At 38.9% G+C, this 16490-nt stretch overlaps 1 protein-coding gene across 2 annotated transcripts; it reads right to left on the bottom strand.

The window, feature by feature from the left end:
* Positions 1 to 603: 603 nt before the first annotated feature.
* LOC125276043 (alpha-2-macroglobulin-like) lies at positions 604 to 12679 on the bottom strand. Of its 2 annotated transcripts, XM_048203451.1 has the most exons (33): positions 12529 to 12677; positions 12050 to 12230; positions 11772 to 11928; positions 11098 to 11150; positions 10983 to 11003; positions 10676 to 10841; positions 10483 to 10567; positions 10161 to 10281; positions 9942 to 10062; positions 9719 to 9828; positions 9467 to 9637; positions 9162 to 9395; positions 8874 to 9086; positions 8637 to 8786; positions 7313 to 7444; positions 7094 to 7184; positions 6520 to 6658; positions 6100 to 6325; positions 5901 to 6027; positions 5702 to 5823; positions 5576 to 5627; positions 5414 to 5497; positions 5152 to 5328; positions 4887 to 4962; positions 4544 to 4700; positions 3389 to 3463; positions 2488 to 2650; positions 2218 to 2411; positions 1913 to 2125; positions 1685 to 1803; positions 1182 to 1371; positions 975 to 1080; positions 604 to 853 (listed from the first exon to the last, which is right to left on the bottom strand). In XM_048203451.1, the coding sequence occupies exons 1-33, from the start codon at positions 12609 to 12611 to the stop codon at positions 813 to 815; spliced, it is 4350 nt and encodes a 1449-aa protein (XP_048059408.1). In that variant the 5' UTR covers positions 12612 to 12677; the 3' UTR covers positions 604 to 812. The 2 variants fall into 2 exon arrangements, 1 of the variants encoding a protein (XP_048059408.1); XR_007186573.1 differs by lacking the exons at positions 604 to 853; positions 975 to 1080; positions 1182 to 1371; positions 1685 to 1803 and having other exon boundaries at positions 1984 to 2125; positions 2488 to 2601; positions 12529 to 12679.
* Positions 12680 to 16490: the final 3811 nt, after the last annotated feature.

Raw genomic sequence — 16490 nt, 5'->3', positions numbered from 1 at the left:
AATGATGTGATGGGATGAGTTAAGTTTCTGACCTCTCAATGAAGTGATTTGTGAAATTGATATTTGTTCATATTTTTCATAATTTGGTTGTTGTTTGTTGATGCTGTTCATTTAATAATGAAGGACAAAATAAATATTCAACAGCATGAGGACCTAATGGATATAAATTGCCCTCTTACAGTGTGTCACGACAAGATAAAAAAGCAGAGCTGAGATAAGATTAAAAAAAAGGCAACACTTTCGTTTAGGGTCTAATTCTCACTATTAACTAGTTGCTTATTATGATGCATATGACTAGAATATTGGCTGTTTATTAGTACCTATAAAGCACATATTAATGCCTTATTCTGCATGACCATTTTCTACATCCCATAATCCTACCGAATACCTAAACTTAACTATCTTACTAACTATTAATAAGCAGTAATTAGGAGTTTATGAGGCAAAAGTCATAGTTAATAGTTAGTTGGTGAGAATTGGACCCTAATCTAAAGTGTGTCAGAAAATTCACAAGATGTCGCCATAATAATCTCATTGGATTCTGAAATGTTGCCATATCATGTAGCTACTACACATTCAACAATTCAACCAGCTCACCATAACTTGTTTTCATCACTTTTATTAATCATATGCATTGAGAATTCATTAGTCAAGTTGGCCAAAAACTGATTTGGGGGTTTGTTCAAATTTGGGCTATTGGAAATAATTTTGTCCAGGATAAAGAATAAACTTAATTAATAACTTAATTAATAATTTTAAACTTTAGAGTGTTCAAACATCTTTGTCATGGCTGAGCTATGAGGTGATGCACTTCATTCACAGTGGAAGGAGTACTCTGCCTCTGACTGATCACCTGAAAGAAAAGGAAGATGTTCACATTCATACAACAATGGAAACCTGTACAGGGAAAAACTCTGAATAAACAATGTGTGTCACATGATCAAAACATTCAACGCTGGCATATTAAATCTTACTTGTTTGATAGTAATCATACACTTTGACCACAGCTGGCTTGAGATTCTTCACTGGAAGAACCCGTTTCATTTGTATCTGGTAATTGATTGGAATATTTCGTGGGATCTGCAGGAGGAAACAAACTCATCAGTCATGGACATTACAGATAATATGCTGATGAATCAATCTAATGACATAAAGTCATATGAATGTTGCTGTTCTCTCACCTCCTTCAAATAAACTATGAGATGATCATTTTTAGAATCGACCCTTTCCACAAGTGATGCATGTATTCTGGAAGAACTTCCAAGCTGTGATGAATCACTAAAACTCACAAGTGATGTCTCAGCTGTGAATCCAGATAAGAGTTTAATATCCACAATGGCCATGTTAGTCCTTTCCTGTAGACCATCATATCTGGAAAAGAGAAAATGAAAAGATATGGTTCTTAAATGATAAATTTACAAATAAGCGAGAACAAAAGCCAGTTTTTGACAGCTTAATCCCAGAGGGAGCATATAGAAGGAACAAAACAGGGCCGAGATACGAACCTTGAGGAACCCCGGAAATGATGGGGCGATGTTGTTGCAAAGATACTTACAGTCAATAGAAGGTTCAAAAGGAACCATCAAATTAAAGTGTTACCAAAATATTCAGTAAAGATTTATTTGTCAGTAAATATTAAGTCATAATCATATTCTTGTCTTTTGACGAACACAAATGTTCTTACTTGACAGTGAACTTCAAAATGAAATTTTGTCCCAATCTTTTGCAATCTCCCTCAATCTTAGCATCAATGCTCAATGTTTTAGCTTCAGTAGGAGTGGGAATGTTGTAGAACTGGGCCATCTGAGAGAGTCAACACAAACAAATACACATTCATAAATCATCTCACAGCAGAATAACCACACAAGAGAGAAAGTGAGTATGAGTAAGTGAAGCTGAACGCACTACAGACCTGCACAGACACACAGGTTGAGCCCTTCACTTCAATGCTGTATTTGGCTGGAACGTTCTGCAGCTGCTTCTCCTGGTACAGTAACTTGTTGTCCTGATTGACATCAAAGTGGTGAGTGTCTCCTGCTGACTGTACAGTCACTGTGCTGGAGCTGTCAGAGCTGAACACTTTGGTGGCGTACAAAGACAGAGCCTGAAGAGCCACCACTGTGTCCTGGGAAATAAATGTGTTCAGTAATGTCACTTTTACTCATTCACACCAGCACATTCAGCAATAGTGTGTTTGAGTGGAGAAGTTTGAGTAACCTGTGTGGAGGAGAATCCTCCATAGGCATTCTGCTGCTTCACAAGCCACCTGACAATCCTGTTAGCATAGCCAAGATCAGCTGCGGTGACTGAATCTGCAGTGAGAACGGCTAGTAGCACATATGAGCTGATCTCCACTGCCAGAGACTCGGAGTCATCAGCAGATGCAGACTGAGACCAGTGGAGGAGAGACCCTAAAGGACAAAAGACACACATGTACAATAGTGCAGTCATAAAAGACAACAAAGTCATCAGAAACAAACCTCTTACCGTCTGAAATAGCAACTTTCTCCAGTTTCTTGAAAAGCTGCTGTCGAGTGAGCGTGTCTCTAGCCAGACTGAAAGTGTAGGCGAGCAGAGCAGTGGTGTAAGTGTTTCTGACATCTGCAATGACAGACCTCAAGCATGACAAACCTTTACTGATGACAGGATCCTGTGACAAAAAACAAAAAGAAACAAACGCTGTGAGTGTCATTTTTCTATGAGTTTATACTAGGGCAGCCCGTTTTATTGCACGATACGAAAAATAACATTGATATAGTGCTTAGACGCTATTCTTAGTGCGATTATGAAATCGCAAACGCTGCAATAATTTTTTTATGCGCAGCTTGTCAATGAAGTATGGCTCCAAATGCTAATCCATCTGAAAGCACTGCGAGTTTGAGTCGCTTATAATGTACATTTGAAAAAGAAACACACGTCAAACATCTTTCAAGACATGAGAAGCATTTATTAACATCTTGTCCAACAAAAGACAATATTTAATAACACGTTTTTACTCCAAACTCACTCCATAACGATAGTTGAGCATGTGAGATGATGAGTCTTCTTACACAGAATAAGGCAGTCATGTGTTTATTAGTCATGTTTAATCAATCAAAGCATTACAATCTTCTGTTTATTCAGCTACAGCAGCGATAATACAGGATTTCCTTGAATGACGCGTGTTATCTACTACTGCAGCAGGACATATTTGTAGTCTCTGCACAAGAGCGCCCTCTGGCTTTCAGATGGAGAAGCATTTACTACTGATCACAGAGCCGTACAGCTCTGACAAGCTGCACATAAAATAATCGCAGCCTTTGCCAAATTGCGTGCGATAAAATTAGCAATAAATCGTGATGTATTGTGCAGCCCTAGTTTATACTGTGTTTCCTGTAGATGAACTTACTGTGACTGGAGTTTCCAGTTCAAGCAATGATGCAGTAATGTAGGCAGTCATGGTTGCCTCATCATTGACTCCACCCTGCAATATATGGGAAATAAAGGATAAATAAAGCAACACACTGAAACGATTATAGGAAAGTGTATCTAGACAAACTTTGATGTTGGCTTGAGAAAGTCTTTGGGCACTATCATACACCCGGCACAATGCGGCACCAGGAGCGACGCAAGTATTTTTTGCTAGTTTCAGTCCGGCACAGTTTCAGTCATTCCTTGACTACATTTCCCAGAATCCTCTCTGCCAATCACCTGCACTCACATTATCTGGACTATTTAAGCCACTCACATCCTCACACACTTTGCATGGTCTTGTATTCTCCTGTTGCAATTCTGAGCGCTAGCTATCTTGTTTGTCTGCCTGTTCCTGATTCTGTCTGTTCCCTGTGTACGATTCTCTGCTGCCTGCCCTTTGGACTATTTGCTGTGCTTTGGATTTACGATTGTTATCTGCCAGCCCTGACCCATTGCCTGTTCTTCGACTACGATTCTGCCTGCTCTCTGCCATACCTGCTTGCCTGGGTCTCCGGCGTGGGAGTCGGACGCTCTAACAAGGAGGCTAAAGGCTGCAACCTCCAGCGTCAGTCGCTAGAGCATCTCTTGAGATCAGAGGAGGTTTACCCCCTTTACATTAGTAATATGTGCCTATATGCTTCTGCTTATTACACACACAGACACACGCAGCAGCACACAAACATGCCAAATATAATAGTCAACATTTGAAGCGGATCAAAAAAGTTTACTTTAATGAAAGGTTTTGATCCACTTCAAATGTTGACTACTGTATTAAACACAAATTACTCATTAAGAGAAAAGGGACAACCTTGTTAGACCATGCGCCAGGCGCACTGATAATTTTTCCCATCTTTAAACTGGCAAAAGTGGATTCGGACACGCCTTAACTGCACTTGTGCCATGCGCTTTAGACCATGCGCTTAGATCATTAAAATAGGGCCCTAAATGGTCTTATAGATTCCAGGTTTTCTAGATAGTTACCAGGCCATTTCTAGGTGGTTGCTATGGTGTTCTAGATAAAGATATATATATATATATATATATATATATATATATATATATATATATATATTTATAGATGTTAACAGACCTTCATTCTGTTGTCGAACAGTCTTCCCTGTTGGAGAAAACAGCCGTCTGAATCCCGTCTGTTTATTAACCATTCCTTTGCACTCTGAATAATGTTTGGATCAATAAATATGTATTTCTGTGCTCTGCCAAAGGACCTCAGCACAAAGGCTGTCAACCTGATGGTGTGGAAGATATAATTCAATTCAATAAATCATTTTATTCATCACAAATCTAAACACAAATCATTTGAACTGAGAGACACATTTTTAAATGTGTTTTTGTACCATTTTCTTAGGTTTGTTACTGAAGATTACCTTGATATTATTTCTGTTTAACAAAAGAAATAGTGGAAATAGATTTACCATGTATTCCCATCACCATTACCAAATGTGCTGTATGATCCATCAAAATGCCTGTAGTTCATTTGTCTCTGGTATCCTGTTTAGTGTGATGATGTTTAACACTTGTTAAGTTTGTTTGGGTTGACTCAATCAATGTGTCTGATTATTTAACTTTACTGAATGACATTCAGGTGTGTTAAAAATGTGTAATTTGGTATATAAAAAAAACACAATATCAGTATTTTCTTATTCTTAGTATTTTCTTGACATGGTTTATGTCTCTCACCGCTCTTCAGGAAGCCTGTGGCTGTCTCTCGGATGGCTGAGGTGAGCTGCTCCGTGTTCTCCAGGTACTGCAGTATGTAAATATTGGGAGAAAGAACAGCCATGTTTTGTTCTCCACAGCCGTACGGCATCCGTAATAATCCGTGAAGATTCCTCAGCGCCCGACCCAATATGTCTCCTAGAAACCATACCCAAATAAAACTCACTACATTTTATAATCCAAACCCAATCTCCTCATTTCTGCTTGTATTTGTAAATGTTACCAATGACTGAAACAGAGGATCTGACTGATCCCTCTATCACATCTTTAGGGAGGGTCAGAGCCACTTCCTCTGAGAGAGTGTCACCTGTGAAGAGGCAGAAACACATATTAGCGATGATCAGCAGAGTAACGCTATGATGTTAAATAGAGTCTGTGGACTTACCCTTTGGACACAGTAACCAGCTGTGAGTCTCAGTCTTTTCAGTTCCTTCCGCCTGCAGCATAAAACAATCACATCAACACATCATACTGACATAAGCAGCATTAAGGCTGTTTGATGTGCGCTGACCTGTACGAGCAGACTTCGTGTGACCGTGTCAATGCGTCCTCTCTCTGGGACGGTCACGATCTCATTGTCACACACAGTCTGGGACGCCTCTGCCTCCGCACTGACAGTAATATTCAAGACTCCTGCAGCACAAGACATGTACGTGAAGATGCAGCAGACACAAACACTGAGAAACAACGATTCAGACTGGAAAACTCACCAAGAACAGAAGGACTGAGGATCCATTTAAAGGTTTTTCTTCCAGCAGCACATAGACAGGATGAATACTGATCGTCAGAGGAGGCTTTGAGAGTGTAGTCTGATGAAGGAGCTGGAGTCACTTTAACCTGTCAATCAACCACACATGATTAGTGGCATATTGGATATGATTTGATTAGACTGAGTCTCACAAATCTCACCATGATGCACTTGGACAGATAGTTGAAGACAGTGGCCTTCAGCTCAAAGATCTCCCCACGGATGATGGAGTAAGGCAGAGAGAGCTCCAGGAAGAAGGGCTGGAAAACTGTCAGCTGAGCAGGAGGAGCCAGACCCAGACCGTCGGAGGACAGACAGAAGGCCTCCGTCTCCCAAGAAGTGATGGTGTCAGGAACCGTGACAGGAATCTGAGCTGATCCAGAGTCCCTGTGGTGGAAATACAACAATAGGCATATTTGATTCTGCCATTGTTTCAACACACAGATGATTAAAAAAACTGATTCAGAATCTGCAAAGCAAGCAATGTATTTTCTGTCCTGTGGTCGTGATGGGAGATGATGTATTAAAGATGAGTAATAAGATAAATGTGATGTTAAATATACGGATTACGCTTCACATACCCCACTTCAACAAGTTCCCAGATCCAGGTTTCTGGAAAGACGGAACGAACCGTAACTACTGGAGAATCTCTGTCAGTGGTTCTAAAATCACCAGCACCAAAATCAGGAAGCATTGAAAAAAATGGTGGATCCTCTGGAGCTATCGATGGAAAAAAGTGATATTTTATAGTTTTATATTTTATGTATTTGAACAGCACCTCAAAATAACCAAGTCTATATCAGTCATATATGAACAGCAAATGGAAGTTGGATCATCTTTCTAATATACATTATTTTATTTTCATATACTGAATTATTTTAGTGTTATCAAAGTTTTCTAGTTTCAGTTTATTTAGATTTTAGGGCTGCCAAAGTTAATGTGCTGATTTTATTTTACAAAAGTTAAATAGTTAGGTTTTTGTTACCAACGATAACTGATTCAAAGTTAATAACCCAGAAAATCCTTTGTCACATCACTATAATTGAGTACAAATTGAACAAGTCTCACAATTTTATTTTTTGAAATGTATTTCATTACTAACACATACATATTTAAACATTAGAGCTTGAATTGTAATACCAGTACATGATGTACCTATAAGGGGTGTGTCAATTATCAAGCCAGGGCATGACAGACACTGAGGGAATCGCAAAAACAAATTTGTTGCCATCTTCAATCCCACTCTCTGTCAAATGGAAAAGATGAACCACAATAAAAGCCAAGAAAATTCAAATTACTTTTAATTGTCAGTATAGTCAAGGGGGCGCATGTGCAGTATTTACTCTGCTAATCATCATCTACTGCACCCGTTACCTTTAAGGTTTCATAGGCTTTGCCTGTCGGCACACGTTGATAAAGTCTCATGTGCAGATACTCCTGCTCCTGGTCATGTTCAACACCGTAAGGAAAATCTGACCTCGACTGCACTGGCAGCAGGTTGAAGATCTGTGACGGGACCACATTCACACACTATCAGTATGATTTCTAAAAATTCTACACTAAATAAATCATGTATTTTCCAACAAAACTTTAAATGCATTCTGGTGAGAAAGAATGAAGATTAATGTTAAATCTGCTGAGAACGGATGTCAGTTTAAACACTGATGGATCAGAGCAGTAATAACTAAAGTCTGATTCACACTGTCACAGTTCAATACTAAGGGCCCCATAATACACCCGGCGCAATGCAACGCAAGGCGCAGCGCAAGTGTGTTTGCTAGTTTGCGTCCGGCGCCGTTCGCGTTTTCCCATTCAGCGCCACGTCCTTAAATTAGTAAATGCATTTGCGTCAGTTAGTGCGCCCTTGGGAGTGCTGGTCTAAAAAAGAGGTGTGTTCAGGCGCATTGCCGGCGCATTGCTATTTTAAGGAGCTGAAAATAGACTGCGCCATAGACCAACTCAAACCTGGTCTAAAGTCTCAAGTCATGGCGCAATATTTTTTTGTTAGAGCGCGTTGGTAGAAACTGCGCCTCTGGGCGCGTCCACAGTGCGCGTTGACTTTGCTTATTACACACAGGGATGCGCATCACACAAACATGCCAAATATTAAAAACAAAAGGATTATAGTGTAAAAGAATATTATTGTGTAGGCTACATAAATATAAAAATGTAATGATGAATAGTCATTGCGTGTATTAGAATTAGGCTACCTGTTTTCAATTCAGCCTATTACTACTTATAATGATGAACGAAATTGGCTAATTAATTGAACAATCGTGCCAATACACACACATATATATTAACTGACTCATCGCGCGGAGCTATTTGAAAGCCTGCATTTGCAGGCCCGCTTTAACTTCGCGCACGAGCAGATCGGTTTCTTCACTTGAAAAGCGTTCAGCTTTTCTGCCAACAAATTCCGCCATGTAAATATCAATCCGCCATGGCGCGAGCGCATCTCGCTCTTAAAGGGAATGGGAGATGACACTCTGATTGGTTTATTGAACGTTACGCCCATTACTCGTTAAGAGAATAGGGACAACCCATTTCAAAAATGCGCCCCGGCGCACGGACCGTTTTTCCGTCATTAAAAAAGCAAAAGTGGATTTGGACACGCCCTGAGTGCATCTGCGCCGTGCGCTTTACACTTTGCGTTTAGATCGTTAAAATAGGGCCCTAAATCTTTAGGCATCTGCACCTTGTCAGTATCCAGGCGTTCTCCAGACTTCAGGATCAGGATGCTCTGATCTATAGCACTGAGGCCACACAGCGAACCAGGCTGAGCTGAGAGCTGGAGAGTGTTTTTCTCACCAGGAACTGCTTTAGCAGGAGAAAACTGCAGAGACACCTGTGACATACAGTGAATAGGCTTTATTTTAGAATTGAGTCAGTAATACAGTTTAAAGAGGCTCATTTCTAAAGCTACAATACACACCTTGTTTTTGAAACACTTTTCAGTGTCGAAATTTCTGCTACCAGCAACAACATCTTCACTGGGCAGAACACAGTACGCCAGAATCTGCATTACAGGAGACAGATATCCACCAACAGACAGTTTGAATGACACCGTGCCTCTTGCTACTCCATTAGAAGATTTCACTTCAACCTTCTCATATCCATGATGAACGATCACTCCTCTGGACAAGACCTGAAACAGGCATCCAGTTATCACTGTTAAACAAAAACATCACTGTAAGAATGAACATACTGTGCATGTTCTCACCATATAGACAATGTCAGTTTTGAAGTCTTCAACTGTCTCTCCAAGAAAGGAATACTTGATGGTGGCTGTAAACTCAGAGTCACACTTTAATGGCTGCTCAGTATTCTCTATACTCAGTTCACTTGTTGGATTGTGTGGATATGGAACAGGATGGAGGAGCTGAACTGTTTTTATATCCGCAGAGATGTAAGGCCCGTAGTGGTAATAAAAACGCCCCCCTTGATAGACACTTGCCTGGATAACAAAGAATCACAAATAACTCGTGCAATTGAACACAAAAGAAAAGCGAACACAAACTCTCTTACAATTAAGTCAATATTCCACTTAGAAAGACTGGATGTATTGAGAGAGAAGCTGGCCAGTCCATCGCTGTCTGTCGTGAGATTTAGGAGCAGTTTTGAAGTCCATTGTTTATCCTCTAAAAGATAAACCTGTTTGTTTTGAATTGGTGCGCCTTTGAAAATTGAGAGTTTGATCTGTTGAAAATAAGGTTTTGAAGGAATAAATGACAGAATAATTCTGTACATATCAATGGTGTTAAAGTGAGACATACTTACTTTTCCTTCTATAACTGATCCATGTTCATATGTTTTGGGAAGGTCAATAAATGTGACTTTACCAATTTCATGAGTGAGAGATACAAATTTAGATTGTCTCATGGTGATCTCTGTAAATAGTAAAAACACCAAAATAAGTATTTCTTCAAATAAGAGTAAAACATCAAAAATGAGAAATTCAATAAATGTGGGTAATGGGATGTGACCAAATCCAACAGCTCACCTGTTTCTTCTTCCGTCAGCACTGCCTCAACATGAAGGGAATTCTGCAGGACAGCCTTTAGTGTGGTGTTCAGAAAGACTGATGTATCTAAGGTATGGATGGCACAGCCTGTCTTTTTTATCTAATTATAATGAATGAACACAAACATAGCATACTGACTAATTAATTGGAGAAATGGAGGAAAGACAATGCACTATTACTGCGTTTCAACTCATATACCTCAATGGTTTCCTCTAAACACAATGGAGTGAATTGATGGAAGAGGTAAAGAAAATGATGGGACATATCACGGCACACTTTCACCCATGATTTACCAGCTACGGGCTGTCCGTACGTGTATCTATGAAAAAGGTACAAGCAACTGATCTACAGCCCAGGCTTGAGTTAAGCATCTAATATATTAGGATGGGGATTACAGTAAGTAACTGACCACAGAGTTTAAAAAATAATACAATTAACAATTAAATCAACCAACTTAATTGTGCCAAGAATGGACGAACACAATGCTCTCTTAATGCAGGAAATAAAATAAACCACTCACTTTCCGCAAACCTCAATTATCAGTTCCTCTTCTTCAAAATTTAATTTATTCGGGCTTTTTACAGTAACTTCAAACTTAGGCAAAACTAGAAGTCAGAAGGCAGAAATTAGTAGTCAAATTAGATATTAATATTCAAACATATTATTGAAATTCTTCCCACACAACAATGCAATCATTTGTTTTTATGACTTACCATACTTTTTCACCTCAAAACCATGTGAGATCATCCAGTCACTAATAAAAGCCTTCAGTTTGTACATGCCTTCACGGGCCTCAGGGTTTAATTCATAAGAACGCTGCAAAATCCACCTTGGTGAAGAAACATTTGTCCATTGACCAATCCGGTTACCTTGACTGTCCTGTTTAATACCAAAGCCACAGTGCAGAGATTTAGTAACATCCTGACTATCAATGAAGAAATGTTTAATTAGCCTAAGGTAATAGAATCAGATTTGAAAGGTGTGTTTGTAATGACTGCACAGACGGTTTTGTGTTCTTACCTCAAGATCCACTCTACTATACTGTAAAAGAGCAAAGAGTAATTAAAGATTAAAAGCTAAAAATGTGTTTATTTATTAAACGTGTATTCAACAATGCAAGATAAACACATCAGACCTGCTGAACAAGGGGTGCAAAGTTTGTATCCATGGAAACAACTCTGAAGTTTACTGTAAAATAGAAATGTGTATTAAAAAAACCCCACTTTTGACATCTTCAGCTCTTATGTAAGGGACAGTCAGTCAGTATTTCACTCCTGTAAATGACTGAAATGTGTGTGAACGTAACCGTATTAAGGACCAAATACAGGGTTGACAACTGCATTCTGCTGCTGGGTGAACATGTCTTTTGCTCTGTAGGGCAGTGGCTCTCCAGGAACTAAGTTAGACACCCCTGATCTATAGCATCTCTAGATTTCATATAAAATAAAGTCATAGAGATACTGATATCAAGAGATTTACTTCATCAGATATTTGTAATTACAGTATTTAGGCTGAATAATGTGAGGCGATTGTTCAAACACACACTAGATGACCAATTCTCATGTTTCCAAAGCTCCTCAAACTTATCTGCTTCCCTCTTCTGCTCCTCTTTTCTGTTTAAAAGTGTGAAATACATGTGTACTTCATACTCTTTTACTACCTGCTGGTTTGTGCAACATTTGTAATTTCTGACCTATGGTGCTACATCAGCTCACTGCATGACCATAACGTGCTTTACTTGATGTATATTAGATGTTAGTGACACCAGCATTATTTACTGAGGTTTAGTCTGAAGCATTCACAGCTCACCTGTCTGTCCTGGATTATAGATGGGTTTATCAGTCTGGATAAAGGTCGGAGGATGGTAAGGCTTGAACATGACTTTTCTCTCTTCGGTCATCTTGAAAGCCTTTCCGTGAAGTTCTACCTTTATATTCTGCACTGATTCTGCTTCGACCAGAGGAGCCTGATGAGAAATTATGTACTGTATTTACAACCTGCCATCACAAAAACTAGATGCATTATGCTGAAACGAACATATTTGATTATATTGTCATCATCTTGGGCACATTTTGTTGATGGCAGACCTTGAAGTTAAAGCAGCGGTGAAACTCTTCCTCTGCTTTCTCCTGCAGCAGTAACATGCTCTGGTTTCCATGAACAAGATGAATGTTCATGACAAGGCTTTCATTGGGCTTGAGAAGACTTGCACACAGTTTGGCCTCAGATCCCGACTCAATCAGAGCAGGAAACGTCACCATGAAAGATCTGTCCAGACACAATTATCATACAATATTGCCTGTGTAGTTAGATACAATAAGAAATATAACAAAAAATTAAACTGGGAGCAAAAATCAATGATGAATCAATTATGAGTCATGTTATACATGCCTTAAGTTGTGTTTCAAACAGCAAATCTCTACTGTGCAACACAGATCAGTTTAATAAATACAGGAGAAAGCATCAAGACTTATCTGACACAATGACTAAAGGTATACTAATAATTTATCACACTTAGAAAACAAACCATGTCTGCCTTCCTCAGCAGAAATGGTTAAAAACTCACGGCCTTTTTTGTCCATTGACACATATGAGGAGGAAAGAGAGCAGAAGGAGCACTTTCCAACAGCAGCTCATATTCAGAGCCATGATGACGAGCGATCATCCAGGTCATGAGATCAACTGGACCGTCTCTTTTAAAGGGACTCTCATGCTAAAGGAGGTCCTTCAAAACATCTGTATTGATCATCTGATTAATGATTCAACCATGTAGGCAATGGAGTTCAAAAACCTGTGCTAATATGCAGCTTGTTAGTTTGTCCAAAAATTCATTTGTGATGAGTTTGATAAATACAAACGGGCTCAGTTCAAGTAAAGACATGCAAAAGCTTTACTCTTTACTCCTGACCACATAATTCAGGGTTGAACTTAAAGGTTGAACTTAAAGGTTGAACTTAAAGGAACTTAATGTTGGAATACTCAAGAATGTAAATCTAAATAATCAAAATTATTTTATTTGCAGTCAAATGAGAAGGTATGTTCAATTTTTAGTAGTCAATCACATGCAAGAAATCAGCTTAGATCTTTAAAGTAAATAAAAGTGTACATGTGACCTTCTGAAAACAAACTCTTATCTTCATCTACAGAGAAATGGACAGCTACTGACCTTTAACTCTGTGTAGACAAATAGTGGCCCAAGACAACTGATATTTAACATCCAGTGGCACATACACCCACTCAAACTGAGGGAGAGTTACTGTAAACTGCTGTTTGCATTTGTCTACACAATATAACTAAACATGGCTACTGAAAGTCACCGAAAATCTGTTGTGTAAAATTAAATATGCAAGACACTTCCTGCTACCTGAGATTATCTAAACAGATGGGCAGTGTCATTTATTTCATACAGTGCCACTTGAAAGATTGTGAACCCCTTACAGAATCTGTGAAAATGTGAAAACATTTGACAAAATAAGAGGGATCATACAAAATGCATATTATTATTTTTTTATTTAGTACTGTCTTGAGTGAGATATTTTACATTAAAAAAAATGTTTGCATTTAGTTCACAAGACAAAAAAAAAAAAAAGCTGAATTTATTAAAATAACCCCGTTCAAAAGTGTGTGAACCATTCACGACTGTTTTTGTGTTTTGTGATGGTTGTTCATGAGTCTCTTGTTTGTCCTGAGCAGTTAAACTGAGCTCTGTTCTTCAGAAAAATCCTCCAGCTCCTGCAGATTCTTCAGTTTTCCAGCATCTTTTGCATATTTGAACCCTTTCCAGCAGTGACTGCATGATTTTGAGATCCGTCTTTTCACACTGAGGACAACTGAGGGACTCAAACTCAACTATTAAAAAAGGTTCAAACATTCACTGATGCTCCAGAAGGAAACACGATGCATTAAGAGCCGGGGGGTGCCCTAGTGAAAAAAAAAAATTATGCTAAGTATACTTGCAGCCAGACTAATTATCAGTATATTTCAAGTGTGTTAATGATTAGTTAAAGTGTGCTATTTTGAAACAACTAATTTTGTGCTAAGTATATTTTAGTTGTAATTATGTTGTATAAAAACACAACTTTAAGTATATTTAGTGTACTTTTGGATGCTAAATTGGAATAACTTCAAGTATACTTAGTACACTTTAAGTATATGCCAGACTAATTACATGCTTGATTAGTGATATTAAAGTGTACTTAATTTGTGTTATAAGTATACTTTATTTGTGGTCAGACTGCCATCATCTCCATCGTCTACATCATTGAGCTCAGTGTTCAGGCCGATCATGCGCTGCGCTTCAGTCTGCCGGCTGTACTCAACCCCAGATACTCACCTGCAGGTGCACAGCTTACCTGATCTCACAACAGAACCACACTAAGAGCTCAAGATCATCATCATATATAGAGCTCAACAGGGACTGTCCATTCTGTCAATTAATTACACAAGAGTTTTTACCACTGTGTCTTTCTACATGCTTTAATGAATCAGTTATGTTTGATTTATGGGATCATCCTTGAGAGCCCAATCACATCTGAGCACATCAGAAAAGGCCAATGAAAATAGGCATGTGAAGCCACGCCCCTGGACATACGGGTATATAAGGCCGGCTCATGTCTGAGCACACTAGTGTTGTTTTTAGGAGCCAAGGTGGTGTTTCGCCACATAAGCAGTCAGTAAGAGGTGTGGCCAGAGGGACAAACGTCTCCGATCCTCCATCAGGGATCGAGGGTCACCATACGCTCCATCCCTGTCATCTTGTCAGACTGCAGGATCAATATCATAGGCCAGACTGTTCTTCTGCGGTGTAATGGCTGTGCGGTGATGGAGGAGTCTCTCTCTTTGACACAAACTCAACTGACTGGCTTCTCTCCTGTATGATTTCACATGAGTCTCTTCAGAATTCAGATCTGGACATGCGTCATGAGCTTCTAGAGCCTTTGTCCTCCTAACTGTAAATAACAAAAATAAGTCACAAGAATGTCCAGAGAAGGTTCTGGTCACGCTCAGTTAATCACAGGCACTGACCGCATGCAGTCCAAAGTAAGATCTGCTGTGGAAACAGAGTGCAATCTGTATATTCTCTCCCCCTTCACTAATCTACCCCTAAACCTACTCTCAAATATATACTGGACACAGAATCACTGCCAGAAGATCTATAGTCTATCAATAAGTTAAAGAATAAGGGTAACACTTTAGAATACTGATCCTTCATTAATGAATAACTACACAGGAACAAATGAGTAATGCATTATTAACACTCTAGTAACTACTATTAACTAACAAGTAACTCTGATGAATGAATTAGTAAGTAATAGTGCTCAGTTGTAGGTGGTAGTTCACTATTAACTAATCAGTAACTACTGTTTTTTTCATACCTCCCAGAGAACTACTAAGAACTACTATATACATGTTCGTAATTAATGTGAATAATGAATAATGTATAATTAATTCTAGAGTAAAGGCCTTGGTAACCCACTAGTAATGACTGAAGTATTACTAAATACTTAAGAAGGAATTACTAATTATTTGGATCAGTATTCTAAAGTGAGAAACATGATAACTCTCTAGTAACTACTGGAGTCATTGTAAACTTTTGAGTTTTTTTGTAAAGTATTGGATAGTAATAACTCAAGAGTTACTATATAACTCTAAAGTAACTACTTCTCATTTGGATCAGTATTCTAAAGTGAAGATCATAGTAACCCACTAGTAATTACTTAAGTGTTACTAAATCCTTATAAAGGAACTACTATTTATTTGGATCAGTATTCTAAAGTGAAGATCATGTTAACTCAGTAGTAATTACTTAAGTGTTACCAAATATATCATAAGGAATTACTGTACAAAAACATACAAAAACATCAAAAATTTACAAAGACTTCAGTAGTTACTAGAGAGTTATCATGTTTTTCACTTTAGAATACTGATCCAAATAATTAGTAATTCCTTCTTAAGTATTTAGTAATACTTCAGTCATTACTAGTGGGTTACCAAGGCCTTTACTTTAGAATTAATTATACATTATGCATCATTCATGTTAATTAAGAACCTGTATATAGTAGTTCTTAGCAGTTCTCTGGGAGGAATGAAAAAAAACGTCTCGGTTACGTATGTAACCCTCGTTCCCTGAAGGAGGGAACGGAGACGTACGTCAGTAGTGACCGACGAATTGGGATATCGCTTAGAGAGCCCTATTAGCTTCGTGTGAACTAAAACAAGCCAATGGAATTGGCGTGCGATATTTGCATAATGCGCACCGCCCCCGACAGGTGTATATAAATAGGAAGCAGATGCAATCGCACTCTGTTTTTCGCTGAGGAGACAACTGGTGTCCGCACATCAGCGAGGGTACAGAAACTGTGGCGACGGGACGTACGTCTCCGTTCCCTCCTTCAGGGAACGAGGGTTACATATGTAACCGAGACGTTCCCTTTCAGTCGGTCACGTTCGACGTACGTCAGTAGTGACCGACGAATTGGGATCCCAACTAAAGCGCCACAGTTACGAAACCCCTTCCAGTGCTCAACG

Source organism: Megalobrama amblycephala, linkage group LG9 (assembly GCF_018812025.1).
Source record: "Megalobrama amblycephala isolate DHTTF-2021 linkage group LG9, ASM1881202v1, whole genome shotgun sequence".
Taxonomy (NCBI): Eukaryota; Metazoa; Chordata; class Actinopteri; order Cypriniformes; family Xenocyprididae; genus Megalobrama; species Megalobrama amblycephala.
Note: the sequence above shows the minus strand (reverse complement) of the source record. Positions and strands in the feature narration are given on the sequence as shown.

Excerpts from the sequence above, each read along its gene's own strand:
- LOC125276043 (XM_048203451.1), bottom strand. The coding sequence starts at position 12,611 with ATGGCTCTGAATATGAGCTGCTGTTGGAAAGTGCTCCTTCTGCTCTCT. Across the intron at positions 10,568-10,675 it reads TTTTGAGGTGAAAAAGTATG|TTTTGCCTAAGTTTGAAGTT; the intron begins GTAAGTCATAAA and ends TCTGACTTCTAG. Across the intron at positions 9,087-9,161 it reads AAACTGACATTGTCTATATG|GTCTTGTCCAGAGGAGTGAT; the intron begins GTGAGAACATGC and ends TGCCTGTTTCAG.